Raw genomic sequence first — 16,443 nt, 5'->3', positions numbered from 1 at the left:
AAGTGCGTGTCTACAAATAGGGTTAAAGCAGTCATCACTGCTTTTTTTAATGAACCGCCTCTAGACTCTCTGGGCTCTTAATCATTTTCAAACCACGGATCAGACCCACGATCTAGATTTTTTATTTCCCTTTTGTGGGTAAGACTTAAAGTCCCAACTCTCGTTAATCCATCTTTTTGCCCCTCTTCAGATGGCCATGCTGCTGAAACTTCAAGAAGCTGCCAATTACATTGAGTCTCCAGATCGAGAAACCATCCTGGACCCCAACCTCCAGGCAACGCTTTGAGGGTCCAGCAGTCACTGTTGCCCTGGGACAGCAGAACACTGACATCAGCTATGTCAGCTCCTCCTCTCCGCTCTCCTCTTCCAGACCACTGGCTCTCCAGCCCAAGAGGAGAACAGAAGGGAGGAGGAGGAGGTGACAGAAGAGGCGCAGGTTCTTGGTGCTGCCTCTTTGAGAACTTCCTCATAAGGATTGGTGGGGTGGAATTTGGGAACTTACGTCCCCTAGATACATTTACTGGCCTCCTCTCATGACTCTGGGGTAAAGATGATTCTGAGTCTTTTTCCTTGATTTCCTATGTCAATTACAAACTCCTGGGCTTTCTGGGGAGGGGTTCAGAAGACATCAAAAAAACTCGCAGTAGTTCCTGATTCTCATGAAGAACTATGAGAGACACAGTCCTGTGTGGGGAAATCTGAGGGAGGCAGAAGCTCCCCAGAATTCTCGCAGACCCTACCCAGTTCCATCACCACTGCCAACAACTGTTCCCCCAGAGATCTGGCTGGAGCCCAGAAAAAGAAGCATGTGGTTTAGAAAATGTTTAAATCAATCTGTAAAAGGAAAAAAAAAAAAAAATGGAAAAGATGAAGCTGGAGAGAGGGAAACCAATGCCAAGGTAGAGAGAGCACTGCCCGCCCTGCCCTCTGGATGACATGGGGACGTTGACAAGACAGCTGCCAAGCTAAGAAGTCACCAAACCACAAAAATAACATGACAGCCTTCAGAGAAAGACTACAAGTCTGTCTTATACCCTATAATTTAACATGCATGAGAGTCAATAAACCCTACTTTTTTATTTTTTATTTTTGTTTTGTTTCTATTTTTTTCTCCCATTTGCCTATTTATTTTCCTTTTCTTTTTTGGTTTGTTCTTTTCCATTTCCTTACATGTTCACAAGACATTTGGGTTGCCTTTCCAGGGGCTGGTTTGGCTTTTCCAAGTGGGTTTTCTTTGGAGAATCTGATGCCATCTAATTGGCACCAGTAGACACCTGCTATGCCACTATCTTTGGCATCCTTGGGGCTTATGTGGGACATGAAGCATTGGCTCAGAAGTACTGGGAAAAGAGGAACCTTGACTTCCCTTCAGAGAAGACGCACATTCTGCCTGGGAACTCAGCTGCCAGCCTCTGGCATCTTGATAGAAGATCTACTCTAAGCTTCCCCATGGCCTGGAGGAAACCAGGAGACGAGAAATAGTCCTCTAGCTGGCGGCCTGTTTAGCCCCTCACTGCGCTATTCTGATGGCAGCCCCTTTGCCTGACGGAGTCCAAAATCCCACACTGGACTTTACTAATTGTTATTCATGTAGGACTGGACATCCATATGAGATAGTCCCAATCAGAATAGGAGGCTCAAGGAGTTTGATTTGGTGGCAAAGATCTGCCTTCCAAAGGGATCCACCTTTTGCAGAAGTTGCCCTCAGGGTTGGCAGTCTATATTCCTTCAATCAACAAGCACTTATAGAGTACTTACTGTGTACCAGTCAATTGGTTAAAAAAAAAAGATAAGACTTGGGCCTTTATGTTCACAACGCAGTAGGAAGTGTTAACCTCTGTTAAGCACACATCCCCTTGTTATCCAGACCTTCAGGATCATCTAAGAAATGTCACCAAAACCCAAGGAGCCAGCTGGAAAGAAGCCTTTGTTTAGATGTCCCATATTTGAGGGCAGAAGATCTGGGATCAGTTAAGATAGAATCTGAAGGACTCTGACATCCTGCTTATCTCGAGTGGACAAGTCCGCTTCCTTCCATTTCTGAAAGACCCTGTGAGACCAGATCCAGGCTGAGCTGCCCGGTGAGGCTGAAGTGTCAGGGCTGTGCAGATCAGGGAGCTGTGATGAGCCTGGGCCCAAGTGGTTGCTCTGCAGATTCCTAAGTAGCACAAGACCATATCAGCATCTATGGGCATCCTAACCTGGATCACTGTCCCACCCAAGCAAGGAGCAGATGCTTCTGAATCTTCAGAATATTTTCATTTAGGTCCAAAAGATGGTCCATTGCTCCCCAAGAAAGCTTCTGCATTCACCTGGTAGCTCCCAGGGCTGACAGGCTCCTCGATGCTGGAGACTAGTATTGCTGTTGCTGCTAAATCTATGAGCTGTGAAGACCCCCAACCAACCCAGCTGTAAGATATGCAACTCTGTGGTGGAAAGAGGCTGTTTGTCCAAGGATGGTGCTGAAATCACTGCCTTAAGGTCTCTGCTGTGCAGAATGAGGAGGCCCTGGAGTGAGCATTCTAACTTGGAAGGAGGGAGGACCAGAGGGGTCTTCTTTGGACCCAGGCTTCTTCTGAACACTCTCCTTGGCTGCAGTCCCGTGGCAAGTTTCAGACTCTTGATCAGGTGGTTGAGCCCTTAACTCTCTTTTCTGGTGCTGCCCAGCCAGTGCCTTCTGTCACGGATGTTACTGGCTACTTGAGAAAGAGGAAAGGGGAGAACCCCTTCCTCCATTCCAACTGCCTCAGACCCCAAAGAGATTCTTGCCTTCCTGGATACCATCGTGAATTTTATTTGGATCCTCGGCAGGTTGATTCTGGAGGCCTCTCATGTTAGGACTTCTCATCTCTGTTCCTGGATCCACCACCTTCTGCTCTCAGCTGACTGCTGCATTTAGCCCAGGTCTCCAGCTGCTTTCCTCCAGAAAGTGTGATCCCATCTGATGAGGTGGTATTGCAGCCTCAGCTTCCCCTCTGGAGCCTGGGACCCTGTTTACAGCTGCACACCTGGGCACCTCACTGTGGGGATCAGTCATCTCACCAAGGAATCATGGGTATGTGGCAACTGCAGAAGGTTGAGCCTCCTCATGGTGCTATAACCCCTTGGGACGCTCATCCAGACTTCTCTGAAGTGGAAAACCTGAGCTCCCCCTCGCTGCCCTGAAATTAATGGCAAGAGCAAATCCACAGCGTTCTCCTACCTACGCACCTGCTTCTTGGTGGAGACCACCGGGGTCCCTCAAAAAAGAGAAACTGGGTCCCATAGCTAAATTCTCAACCCACCCCCAGCACCTTCAGAAGAATCCAGCCTACCTAATACTGGAATTTGTGCTATGCCCTTCCTCTCCAGCCCCCAACTCCATTCCTCACCAAAGTTGGCTCGCAGACAACATGGTTCAATACCCAACACTAACCTCTGGGGAGAGAGCCACAGCTCCAGGAGAGGTTCCTCAGCAGAGTCCCTCTCGTTTCTGGATGAAGAAGACCAACATGTTCTGTCCAGTGTATTTGTTTCTCCATCCCTGCCTAGGCGTCAAATAAAATACTAGGTAATTGAGGCTTATATGGGACCTGATGTCTGTGTGTGTCTCTTTCTCTCACAGGAGCAGTTTGCTGTTACTGTTGTCTATCTTCTGAAGCTTCATAGAGTATTTTTTTAAAATCTGTGTTTTGTGGCAGCTCTACGGTGCTTATCTCTCTGTCTTTATGTGAATCCTGAGACCAATGTCTTTTTTATGTAGTCTAACCATTGGGAAGCTAGAAGCTGGCAGGGAAGAAGGATTTGCAAAAAGTCCACGGAGAGACCTTACAATGAAGTCCTTATTGGCTAGCATGCCAAGTTTTTGGCTTGAATCACCAACCTTCTAACTAATCTATCCATACTCCTTAAGGACTTAAGACAAAATAGTGATTTTTTTTTTTTTTTTTCATTTCATTTCTTGCCTTCTGGGTTTCCTGGTTTGCAAGACTCTGAGTAGATTTAACCTCACCGTCTCTTCACTTCTAGCTCCCTGAGACAAGGGTCACACTATTTGGAGTGGTCTGAGAGGTAACTGTTTCCTCTAGGGTTCCAGCAGAGTAGGAGGGGAGCAGTGGCAGCCTGCAGTTTCTCACAGACACCTCACGTCACCACTTGGGACAGCACCCATCTACAGAAACCCTGCACCCAGGTGAAGTTTGCCTGACTGAGTAGGACTTGGTCATGCAAACCAGGATCAAGGAGAGCCTACGTGGGGCTTTAGGGTTCTTTATTGCAAGGTGTTTGGGAGAGGAAGTTGGTCTTGTCCTAACCACACAGCACAAGGGCTCAAGTGCTGAAGGGATCGTGGTCAGCAGATGTAGCTCCTCATCATACCTTTCTTTCCTTTCCTTCCTCCTGGGCCTTAGCTAAGCTGAAGCTAATAAGTAGACTTTATGAGCCAACCCCAGTGATGAGGTGAAATGTGCTTTGCAGAGTTTACTCATGGAGAAGGATATACTAGTGGAATGCTGGGACACTCTTAGGATGACCAATAGCTACTAGCGAGTTCTGATTCATGGCCCCACTAAAGAGGCCATAAGTAACAAAATGGTCCCAGGAACACTGTGTTCCCAAAAGGCCAAAGCCTGAAGATATTGCCCTTTATAATTGAATCAGCTTTATGTATTCACGAGTCCTCAATCAACCTGATCAGGGATATGTGGGGCCACCCACTTAGCTCCCCCCACTGCCAAGGGGCCATGTGTGCCTGTATGCTCAGCCTAGCCATGGAAGCAAGCACTGCCAGCCACAGACCCTGGGAAAGATGGAAGCAAACTGGAAGATGGTATAGTCTCAAAGTGAGGACACCAGTAGAAATTTGGAAGCTGCAGAGAGACCAATACAGTTGAAAACTAAACCTGTGTATACTGGGTCCTCCCAGTTTGATATTTTGGCTAGTTTTCTTAACGATTATGCCATGGAGCATTTTCTATGACAAGAGTGGTCATGGAAGTAAGTGAGCAGCTGGTTCCTTGATTCAGCTCTTTCATTTCTTAAAGCAGTGGTGCTCAACGTGTGTTTCCAGCAGTATCAGCAGCATCTGGGAACTTGTTAAAAGTGAAATTCTGAGGCCCCATCCCAGACCCACTGAATCAGAAGCTGGGGAGAGGGCCCGGCAATGAGTGTTGTAATGAAACCCCTTGGTTATTCTGATGCACACTACAGTCTGAAATTCACTGTTTTAGAGGGAAAGCCAAGTATCAGAGGCCCCACACTGAGGAGCTTTGGGACCTAGAATAAGAAGGTCCTATTTATAATGCAGACATCAACATTAATTCCAAAGTTACCTTTCTCATGCTTCTTTATGTTTCTGGTTCTCCTTTTATTTAACACAGAAAGAAAAGGTATGTGTGCCTTTGGGCTGAGGTTAGCAGGATGTTTGCATCTCTCCTAGTTGAACACAACCTTCAGAGAAAAATCCCATGGCTCTGAAGTGTCTGGCTGGCACACTAAGGGGCTCCCACAGAAGACAGCAGCTGGAAGTCTCTTCCAGATCGCTCTTCTCTGGATTACTTGTGTCTACTGTGAGCCTTTTCCGATTATGTAACAGGATGAGAAAAGTCAAAACACCTCCTTTGTATTTCCATGACAACTTGTCTGAGGAACATCCCCCTCCCTACTCCAGTTTTGGGCTCTGCAGGTCTGAGAACCTGGCCAGAACCTCCTTCCCAATGCGGCAGACAGCCGTGATGCTGTCTCCCACGGAGGCCCCTCTCCATGCTCCACTTGGCTCACAGGACAGAGTTCAGCTCGATGAAGGCACAGTCCTGGGGCACCTCAGTCCTTGGGCTCCCCTTTTCCTTTCCCCACACCAGGACTCAGATACACAACTCCCCAGCCATGGCCAGAGAATAAAACCCTTTAAAAATCTGAAAGGAGCTTTGGATCTTTCCAAACTCACTGACTCCAGCTGATGGGGCCATGGGGGAGATGAGGCTGTTGACAGCTGGTTTTGTTTCAAACTTGTCTGTTTTCCCTGGGAGAGAGCTTGTGGGTGGAAGACAAGCATGCCAGTCCTCCTGAGCTCTGGAACTAAGCCACAGAGGAAGGAGAGTCTAAAACAATTGCACTAAAATCACCCCTCACCCCCAGAAGGCAGGCGATGGGTCCTTTGGTCATCTCCTGTGGGATCTTCCTGCTTCCCTGCCATTTCTCTGAGACCGGAGACGTCTGATGATAAGGCAAGAGCCCCATACCCAGCTGGTCTCTGTGCTGCTGCTGTGCAGAAGCCTCCCACTTCCTGCTGTGTTTGTGTTTTTGTTTTTGTTTTAACAGAATAATCTTTTTTACAATAAATTCCCACCCCTGCTAGATTCCTTTCCTTCTCCCCTCCCCATCCGGTTTTAGGCAGCACTGTTTATGTGATGGAGTCTTTCTTTCTCAAATGCATGGCGAACCTCAGGTGGAAGGTGGGCAGGAATTTTTGCAACACTTTTTTTTTTAATTTATTGAGCACAAAACCCAAAACCAGGATATGTGTGTGTCTGTGTGTTTATGTTTTTTCTCATCTGACCCTCCCCTCTTCCAATCGACCCCCTTTTATATCCAATGTAGAGAAGCAAAACAACCTGGAAAGCAACCTGTTGTATATAGCTGCGGTAACAATCAGGAAGAGAGCGGGACTGTCCCCTCAGTAATTCATTTTAAATCACAAATTGGTTGAAAATGGAATCCATGCTGGGGCCAGCTGAAGAGGCCATCCCCTCATCTGGGCCCTCTGTCCATTAGGCATGTCTCCTCCCAGCAAGATTCATCTGTTCGATGCCATTTGTGTTTCAATAAAGTTATCTCCTGTACTGTCCACTGGTTCTCTCTAGCTCCCTCTCTATCTGGTTCTGTCTCCACTTCCTGTGGCCCCTTCCTCGAACTGGAAGGTGAGACCGCTCGTGGTTGTTTGCCTAACCTTAGAGGTAAAACCCACCTGCCCGGAAATGTCTCATCCTCAAATCCTAAGCAGGAGTCTCTTGACCCCTTTGGGAGTTGGGGGGAACTCCTGCTTGCACACTGTGGACATAGCATCCATCACCAAAACTCGAAATGTCCAGCCCCAAACTTGGGTTCTTGAGTCCTCCATCCACTGCCACAATGTTTGAAAACATACCACCCACTGGACTTCCCTAAGCTTTCTTTTGGGAATAAAAGTGAATTAACCTAATTCTAATTAACCTATTCTAATGGAGTTCACCTTCCCTTGGCCACTGAGAGAAGGAAAGTGAGAAGTCTTCCTATTCCCTACTATGGAACTGAAGAAAGAAGCAACCTTTTCCCTGTGAAATAGTTGTGGTAACACAACCGACCTCTGCTCCCTAACACGGGAGGTGACAAATGTGTTTAGAGTTCACCTCAAAATAAATCGAGGAGTCTTTCTTTTGGAAGAATCCTCAGATTGGTGACCTAAACCCTGATTGTTATCAATTTAGCATCCACCATCTTACAACTGAGCCAAGAATTGCTAACTGGTTTCCTTTGCCACTTAGGATTGAGACGGTTCCTAGAAACCATTTTAAGGCACTCAACCTGAACAGCTTTCTAAGAAATACCTGTTCCTCTTTGTTCTAGAACCTCCCACTCCAAGAACATACGCTATTCCAACCTCTGCCACCACGCTGTCCTGCATTTTCGACCCCTCGGATAACTCCCTCCACTTGCTCCAGTATTGAGGGGCATCTCTATACCTGAGCCATTTCCCACGACCAGCCTGGGACATCCATATTAACCAACTCTCGTCCCTCCACCCCTTAAATGTCCAGCCATAATTTCTCTGGGGAAAAAAAAATTTATACATTCTCAGCTAATAGGATTCATTCTCAAATAGTCATAGAAGTGTTGACAGTGGAGGAAATGCCCTTACGCACGGAGCTGCTCTCTCCTGGCCGGCCAAGTTCCAGTTTGGGGGTTGGGCTCACCTAGGCTGGAAAACCAAGACATTGGCTTTGGAAGGTGACCACACCTCAGTGCCCGTCCACTTCAGTTTCTTTTCCCCCTCCCTTTGGAATCCTGAGGCTAAGAGAGGAAGAGACTCACCTGGGCCAACATTTTTTCAGTGTTTAGGGAAAAAAAGTTTGGTTTAAAATAGGAGCTATTAAAGCCCTCTACATCCATCCCCATCCCACGTCCTCTCTCCCAACACCCGAAAGATCTGTGGATCTGAAGTCACATGTCACGGCCTTGCTTCCAAGTCCTCTTTAGGAAAGCCGCTTGTCCCGTACGGGGCTCGGTTTTCACGTCAATCCTACATGATTCCGGCAGACAAGGGTGCAGTTCTCGTCCAGGCGGCAGGAGGCGCTGTCTGCGGAGGCCTGGACCCCCTCCCCGACCCGCTCGCCCCCGCCCGACCCCGTACGCAGGCGCCGCTTCGCGGATTGGCCGCGCGCGGGAGCCGTCCTCGGCGGCGGGTCCCGGCGGGGTGGCGGGCTGAGGAGGAAAGATGGCGGCCGCGGCTGCGGCGGGCGCGGCGTCGGGGCTGCCGGGCCCGGTAGCGCAGGGCCTGAAGGAGGCGCTGGTGGAGACGCTCACCGGGATCCTGTCGCCCGTGCAGGAGGTGCGGGCGGCGGCCGAGGAACAGATCAAGGTGCTGGAGGTGACGGAGGGTGAGTGAGGGCGGCCACATGAGGAGGGCCCGGCGCAGCGCGGGAGAGGGCGGACGGGAGGGAGGCTCCCGCGTCGGTCCCCGCGAGGGAGGCGCCGGGGAGGGGTCGGGTGGAGCCGGGACCCGCGGGCGGGCGGTCCGCCTGCCGAGTATGACCGAGTCGGGACCCGGTCCTCCTCTCCGCACCGCGGGGTCCCGGCCGGGCGCGGGGAGCGGAGGAGCAGGGCCTGGGAGGCGCTTCCCGAGCGTGGTCCTGCTCTCCAGGGCCCGCCTCCGATTTCGGAGCCTGGCCGGTGGCGGTTCCTCCCCGTGTCTTCCCAGAAATCGAATAAACGCGCATGCAGCCGCTTCCCTTCCTGACCCTACTTCTCTCCGTCCGTTTTCACAGTAACTCGCATTTCTTAAATGCCTCCGTGTGCGGTTCCGTTGGGAGGAACCGACTATCCTTTGTCTCTGATTCTTTGTCCCCATCCTCCTGTGATATGTCTTAAAGTGATGGAGGAGAAAAGAAACTCCGGGTTCGGGGTGCTCCGTCACTTTCCTGCTGAGTGGGCCTTTCACCAGGCTCGGGGTGGCCGCTCCACAAAGAACAGTGTGATCCTGAAGCAGGAGGAGGGAGAAGCCTCTTGGCCTTTTTGGAAGAATGTGCTGGTCTCTCAGGGCTCCACTGGGAGGACTCCAGATCCTCAGAATCCCCCAGCTCCGCAGGACGTCTCCACCGCCTCTTAAAGGCTCTTCTGAGACGCGGGAAGTTGTCCCGGGTCTGACAGTCACACTCAAAACCTTGAGTTGGCTCTCCTACTGGACTTAAGAGTTTTACGAAAAGAATTTAAGACAAGTATCCCTTAAATTTAACTTTATATTCTCACAATGTGAGCTGTTGAAAACGAATTTCCCTCTGTTGGAAATGCATTGAGATTTGCGATCTCACAGGTTAAGGACCATTTTGAAGGCCTAGTTGTACTTGTCATTGTTCTGTAAAATGTGAGACCCTACAAGAGGAGCAACCACCAGGTAGGAGAAAACTGTTTGAGAGCCGTGTGTAGATTGACCTGAAGGAGTTATCACAGCTTCCCAAGGGAAATCCTTGATTCACATTCATGTCTCTGCCTCCCTTGGGCAGCAAGGAGGAAGAGTGACAAAGGAACCTCATCACTTTCAGGTTACTACTTGAATGAAGGTGAGGGTCCGTTGCCTTCCCTGAATGATACCCAACGTTCCTGGTGTCCCAAATACATGTCCAGCGCCTTCCTATGAAAGGTGAACCCTGGCTCTTGTTTAAACTGTCCAGCAACAGCACCACTTGGGCTCTGATCCCTTCCACTCTAGCCAGTGCCATGGTCTCATCTAGGCAAAGTCACTTAGAAACTTCTTGAAGTCTTTTTGAAGTTCTAGTCTCTCACTTCATCTTTTTTGGGTCTTGAAATAAAAAATTAAGCAGAAATGCAGGATTTTGCCTTAGACCTAGGCCACTTATGGGAGTGGATTGAAACACACACACACACACACACACACACACACACCCCATAATTTACTGGTGTTGTGCTGTTGGGCATGCTGTGAGACCTATAGCAAGGCTTTGTTACAGTGACCTGTATCAGTGGTCTAGGAGGAAGGCATATGACCCACAGGTTCACAGGTTTAGGATGTGATGGACAGGGTTGGATCAAGTCTCCAGTGGAATGTGGTGCTTTGGACCGTTTGGAGGCTGTTTCTGTTTTTAAATAGCCTGACTCCTTATGTTTATTTAAAAACTATAGAAACTCACCCCCTTCGTTAACTTATTTTTAGATGGAGGATGGAGACCTGTTTCTCAGATACAGTACCTTGCTTCTCTTCTTGTGGCCTTGAACAAGTTATTTTTTGCCGGGGGTCCAGAGTACCTCCTGTTTTATAATCTGTCTGAATCTCAGGTGTTAAATTAACATGGTCAGTAGTTTCTTCTCCACTCGCCATTGCCCTTCTTTACATGAAAATATATAGCTCCTGGCTTCCCGGCCAGGATTTAGCCATCTGACCTGATGAAACTGGCAGGACGCTGCTCCTGCCATTAGAACACCCTGCAGGCCAAGGTGAGGAGCCATTCTTGCAAATGAATGAACAGATAGTTTTCCACTCCTTTGGAATTGCTTCACATTTTAGTTTTACTCTAGTGGAAGAAACTTTGCTTTCTGGTCCTAGGAAACATGCTTCCTTAAAACTTGAAGTTAATGAGAAATCTGGGGGTTGGTGTCTGTTATTTGTATTCTGGTAATCTTTTGATCCTGTCTTGGTTCTCTGGGGCCCAAGGTCAGCTGACAACCAAATCCAGTTGTTTCTAGATCCTCTGTCCCCTCAAATAACCACACTGTCTTTGTGAGCCATTTATTATTGTCTCACATGGGAGACTGGTCCCAACTGATCCTTAAGACTAACCAGTCTGTTCCCTTTGACAAACTAGTGTGCCACCTTCCTTCCCTAGTCTTGAGGATTAAGTGAAAGAAGCTCTAATTTAATTTTGGGGGAAAGGGCAGAGTAAATTTTCAACTCCCTGTTAAATGGACAGATGAGAGGTTGACATGCTCTGACCAGATTCTGGGGTAGAGGAGACTTTGAGAAGCAGTTATCTTAGAAAATTGGGGTTGCTGAAGCCCAAGGTACATCCTAGTCCTTTAGTCTGCCAGCAGATATTTTCCAAGAAATAACTTGCCTATAGTTAGTTATCATGTTTTCCACAATGGGAGCCTATTCTCTTAAGCCAAGGAAGTGTATATATTTGAGAGATTCACCTGACTCATAGTGGGTCAATTTTGAAAGGATCAGGATAGGTTGTTTCATCACTTCATGTCCTGGAATGATTTTCTCGAGTCCCTGTGTTTGCCATTTTCTTTAGTCACTTGGAATCTGAGGGAAACCCAGAAAACCTTTCTGATGATTACAGTGTATTTAACAAGTTTAGAGAAGAAGATGGTGCCACTAACCACCTTCTTCAGATAGCACTCCCATCCTAAATTGAGAAGCACATCACTTGAAAGTTTGGAAGTTCTATGTTATACAGTATTCCAGCAGATAATTAGTATCCTTTCATTTTCCTTAGGAGGATTGAGATTTTGAGTTTGATCAGCAGGGTTTGCAGGAATTTAGTTGTGCCTCAATAGAGTCAAAATAAAAGGCTTTTTGATCTGTTAGAGCAGTCTTCTAATTCCATTTCATTTAATAGGGTCATATCAAGCATTTTAGGAACATAGTAATTAGAAAGACTGGAAAGGTTATCAACTACCAAAGATCTCTTACCTCAAAGTCTAATGTTCTCTACTCAGCTTCATCAACTCTCTTTTGTTTGACTTATGATAAGATCATGACTTTTGAGAATGTCAGCTCTTTATTTTTGGTGTATTTATGCTTTACCTTTTTTTTTTTTAATCTTAGAATGCAGTTTTTTCCTTCTTTTTCTTCTCTGTCTACTTTCCTCTAAGAGCCGCATCACCCAGGTGGTGAAATGAGTTGTGTTCATGACAAGCTTTAATTCTCCAGGCCAGCATAGCACAGACTTTCTTATATAACTGGGTTTAGACCCTAGGTCATTGTCTTCTTTAAGTTCTCTTTTTGTCTGTTAGAAATGAAGACATTTTCCGCTGTCATTTGGCCTTGACTTAGTCTTTTCTGTCTTGCTCCCAGCAGGTATGTCACAGAAAATACGTTTTTTTCTTTCCTTCCACCACCACTATATTGAACTGGGGAGGGGCAATTATCTCTCCCTCAGTTTTCCTGGCATTCAGGTGCTGCCTGCTATCCATATTGATCCCCCCATCTTAGATGCCTAGAGAGATGATCCTGCTGGATGGAAGTTTGCTTTCGGGTTCTCATGGGCACTTTTCTGGCTCTCTTACAGTATAGCGTAAGCACTGTCACCTGCGAAGGGAGCCCCTCAAGGATCCAGACGCGCTCCTGGGCATGTGGCGGGCACTGAGCCAAGGGGAAGGCGGCCACGCTCGGAAAAAGGCCAGTGGTGGAGTTTTCTTTTTCCTTTCAGCTGTGGTTTTGTGGTGCTTACCAATCCCCATGAGAAAAAAGGGGCTTCTCCAGAGCTCTACTCAGAACTTCCTCCTTCCCCAAACAACCCCTGTTCACACTTCTTCCTGCTAGTAGCTTCCCTGACTGTCCAAGTCTCCTGTCTCTCTAGTAGACCCTTAGAGCAGTAGTGTATATTTCTTGACTTACGCTTCATCCTCCATGCTCTGCTTGGATCTTCCCTTCTAAGCCAAGTGTTAGTAGGTAATATTTTTGCCTAATGGGATGAAAGGAGAGAAAGGGGTGCAGGGATAACAAGAGAGGGGGGCAAAAGACTAAAAGACCAGAGAATGAGTTAAGGAAAGAGGGAAGGATTTCTTAGAAAGGAAGTCTGAGGATACCGTTTTGGATTGGATTAAAGGTATAATCAAGAACCTGGGGTCGGGGGGAAAACCCAGATTAACAGAGTGGGACTATCCTTATTTGACCTTGGGAAAGGAACTAGAGAAAGTAAATTTCCCAGAAATGGCTTTAGAAAGTTAACTTCATACAACCCACTTGGGAATGTTCCCCTTTGGCTTAACTTCATAGATTGAATCTTAGTATAATCTGAATTGGTCCTTTCCAAGCAAAACAAAACAGCTATGTGTGTTTGTGTTTCTTGGGTTCTCCCTGCCATAATCATCCCAGAGTAAGTCATTCAGCTGTTCTTTCCAATGCTTTCTAAAGAAATTACATTAGACGCCAGTCAGCGAAGGTAGAAATCCTCCAACACACGTTAAGTAAATAAAAGTACTCTTTTCTTTACAGATATACTTAGTTTTATTTCTTCAAAAAATGTTGTGTAGTCTGTTCAGTGAATATCTGTACATAGGGTTTTCATTACTAAACAGAAACCAACAATAGCTGGTAGCAGCTGTGGTGATCAGATTTAAAACAGATCAGAGAACTTGAGGGTTTTTTTCTGGCTTTTCATTCTGGGCATTAGTTTTATAGCACAGAGCTCACCATCCACAAGACACCACCATTGTCACTACTTGTAAACAATTTTTCATACAGCTTTTACGTAAACTAAAATTTTTATGGTATGAAACTCTTCTATGGTGACTGATATCCCCATGTTTCTAATGGGTATGTGGTCTAGACAGAATAAATTGGGTTAAATAAAGTAATTGATATTTTCCCTCCTATGTCCCCCTACAACCTAATGCAAATGAGTTCTTTGTCTTTGAATTTTTTGGGTTTCCAAACCAGAGTTGATCATGTGGTCACTGTTTTTAAAACTGGGAGCCTGCAGAGAAGAAAAATCTATTCTCTTCATTCATTCTATTTTTGAAATTTGTCTTTAGTTGATGATATTCTTTGAAGATTTTCTTTCCCATTAAGGCTTTTGAACAGAGAGTCATGTTACTCGAACTTTCCAGCTTCTTCTTTCCTCTGTGGAGAAAATAAACTTCCAAAGAAAATCCATCTTATGATGCTCATTGTAGGTCCAGATCCCCTGGTTGGCTTAGAGTTCTAGGCCCCACATGGATCTTAATCATCTGATGATCCCTTTCTCTCACCATCCTTTACAGTCTCAGTGATGTGTGAAGCAAAGTGATTGGTGGAAAGCGGGGTATGATCTGTGATAGGTTACTAGACAAGATTAATTTAAAGATTGTGTAGAGCGAAGAGCTCCCAGCTGTTGTCATCGTCACCAGGGTACTACCTTCTCCCGGCACAGGTATGGAAAAAACGTATTCACGCTAAGCTTTTCTTTAAAAAGAGTAGATTTGAAGTTCTCAGTTCTGAGAAAGGACCCAAAACTGGCAGGAGCTGTGTGTGGCATTTGCCTGGTCTTCATACTGTAGTGACTCTTCTGGTTGGTACCAGCGTGGACTGATGGAAAATGCATGGCTTCCTTTACCCTTCCATGAGCCTTGGTGTTCCCCCAGAACTGTGACAGAGTCTGTGCTTTCATTGGAAAAGTAATTATTCACGTGTGTTTAAGCTTTATAGTCTCAACTCAAAAAGTCTCATTTTATTCCTCGGTATCTTTTTCACACCAGATGATTACAGATTTTGTTTATCTTGATCTCGTTTTAGTCTGTCCCTGTAGTGATGATCCAAAAATTATGCTCTTGTCAGGAGCATTAAAACCCACATCAGGGCCGGCCCCGTGGCTTAGCGGTTAAGTGCGCGCACTCCGCTACTGGCGGCCCGGGTTCGGATCCCGGGTGCGCACCGACGCACCGCTTCTCCGGCCATGCTGAGGCCATGTCGCACATACGGCAACTGGAAGGATGTGCAACTGTGACATACAACTATCTACTGGGGCTTTGGGGAGAAAAAGGAGGAGGATTGGCAATAGATGTTAGCTCCGAGCCGGTCTCCCTCAGCATAAAGAGGAGGATTAGCACGGATGTTAGCTCAGGGCTGATCTTCCTCACAAAAAAAAAAGCAAAAAAAAAACCCACATCACAGTGGTCCGTGCAAAAATTACTGAAATAGTGCCTGAAAAGAAAATACTGTGTGGCTCATGTAATTTATGAACATGCTCATAGATCCTTCTGAAGGACATCACATAAGGCCCACCAGAATTAGTAGACTGTATCCAGGGAGGCTGTGCCTGGAGAGACAGTGACATTCGGAGCAGACTCGGGGCCATGAAGTTGGCATCCACCATCACACCAAGTATCCGAGTGGCAGGAAGTGCAATGCCTTCAGATGCTCTTTCTCAGACTCCTTTGGTTGAGCTCCACACACGCGTTGTAGAGCGCCTTCTCCATTACACTGGAATGTTGGCATCCCATGTGTACCTGCTGTTTCTTCTGCTATAAGTGGGTTTTATAGACTTACCAGAGTCTGAATTAGCCAAACTAATCCTAAGAATTAGAATGGATTTCAGTATCTTTAGAGGTAATTTGTAGGTTTCAAGTGCTTACTTATGATTTAATCACTTAGTGAATGCTTTAGAAAGAATGTGGCTTCTTTTGCAGTGGTCTTGCAAAAATTCTCCTTTCCTGAGTGAATGATAGATGCCATGGGATTGTATCAAAAACTGCAGCTTAAAATAAGGGTGTAATAAGAATGAGTTAAGAATCTAAGAATTCAGTAAAGTAGCAGTACGTAAAATTAAAATACAAAAATCAGTAGCCTTTGTATACACAAACAATAAAAGGTTAGAGGACATAATGGTGGTTTAAAAAAAACATTTACAATAGCAACAAAAAAGATTAAATACTTAGAAATAAAATTAACAGGAAATGTGCAAGAACCTATTAGGGTAAACTTCTTAAACACTCTGAAAGACTTAAAAGTAAACTTGAGCAGATGGAAAGACATATACTGTCCCTGGATAGGACAAGTCAGCATTGTAGGTGAGTTAGACGAGTTGATTCCAAAGTTCACCGAAAAACAAGCGTGGAGGAATAACTCCAAAACACTGAAAAGGAAAACTCTGAGAAGGGACTAGTTCTACCAGACATTAAAACAATTATATGAAGCCTCTGTAATTAAAGCAAACGGCATGGCGCTGGCACATGAGTAGACAGAGCTGTGGAAAAGACTAGGAAGTCCAGAAATTGATACAAGTACCTATGGAATTTAGTATAAAGGTAGTGCCTCAAGTCATTGGGGTAACAATGGACTTTTTAATGAAAGATGCTGGGACAACTGGGTAGCCGTTTAGAATTAGATCAGTGTCTCACACCATACAAAACAATAAGCTCCAAATGGATTAGGAATCTAAATATTTAAAAAATAAAACCATACACGTTCCAGAAGAAAACGTGGATGAATTTTTCTTTAACCTGGATGTAAGGAAAGACTTTCAAACTACGACTCAATATACAGAGGCA

At 46.1% G+C, this 16,443-nt stretch overlaps 2 protein-coding genes across 11 annotated transcripts in view; both read left to right on the top strand.

The window, feature by feature from the left end:
- NAV1 (neuron navigator 1) overlaps window positions 1-3,571 on the top strand; it is a 235,711-nt gene extending 232,140 nt beyond the window's left edge. For all 9 annotated transcript variants that reach the window (XM_087424299.1, XM_087424298.1, XM_087424294.1 and 6 more), the window contains one exon: window positions 191-3,571. In XM_087424299.1, the coding sequence (XP_087280425.1) occupies window positions 191-286 (96 nt within the window). In that variant the 3' untranslated portion in view covers window positions 287-3,571. The remainder of the gene's footprint in view (window positions 1-190) is intronic.
- Window positions 3,572-8,434: 4,863 nt separating this feature from the next.
- Window positions 8,435-16,443, top strand: part of IPO9 (importin 9) — a 43,465-nt gene continuing 35,456 nt past the window's right edge. For both annotated transcript variants that reach the window (XM_087424290.1, XM_087424291.1), the window contains exon 1: window positions 8,435-8,612. In XM_087424290.1, the coding sequence (XP_087280416.1) occupies window positions 8,450-8,612 (163 nt within the window). In that variant the 5' untranslated portion in view covers window positions 8,435-8,449. The remainder of the gene's footprint in view (window positions 8,613-16,443) is intronic.

This window comes from Ceratotherium simum, chromosome 36 (assembly GCF_057802395.1).
Source record: "Ceratotherium simum simum isolate JZ-2026a chromosome 36, ASM5780239v1, whole genome shotgun sequence".
Taxonomy (NCBI): domain Eukaryota; kingdom Metazoa; phylum Chordata; class Mammalia; order Perissodactyla; family Rhinocerotidae; genus Ceratotherium; species Ceratotherium simum.
This window is presented reverse-complemented; position numbering and strand designations above follow the sequence as displayed.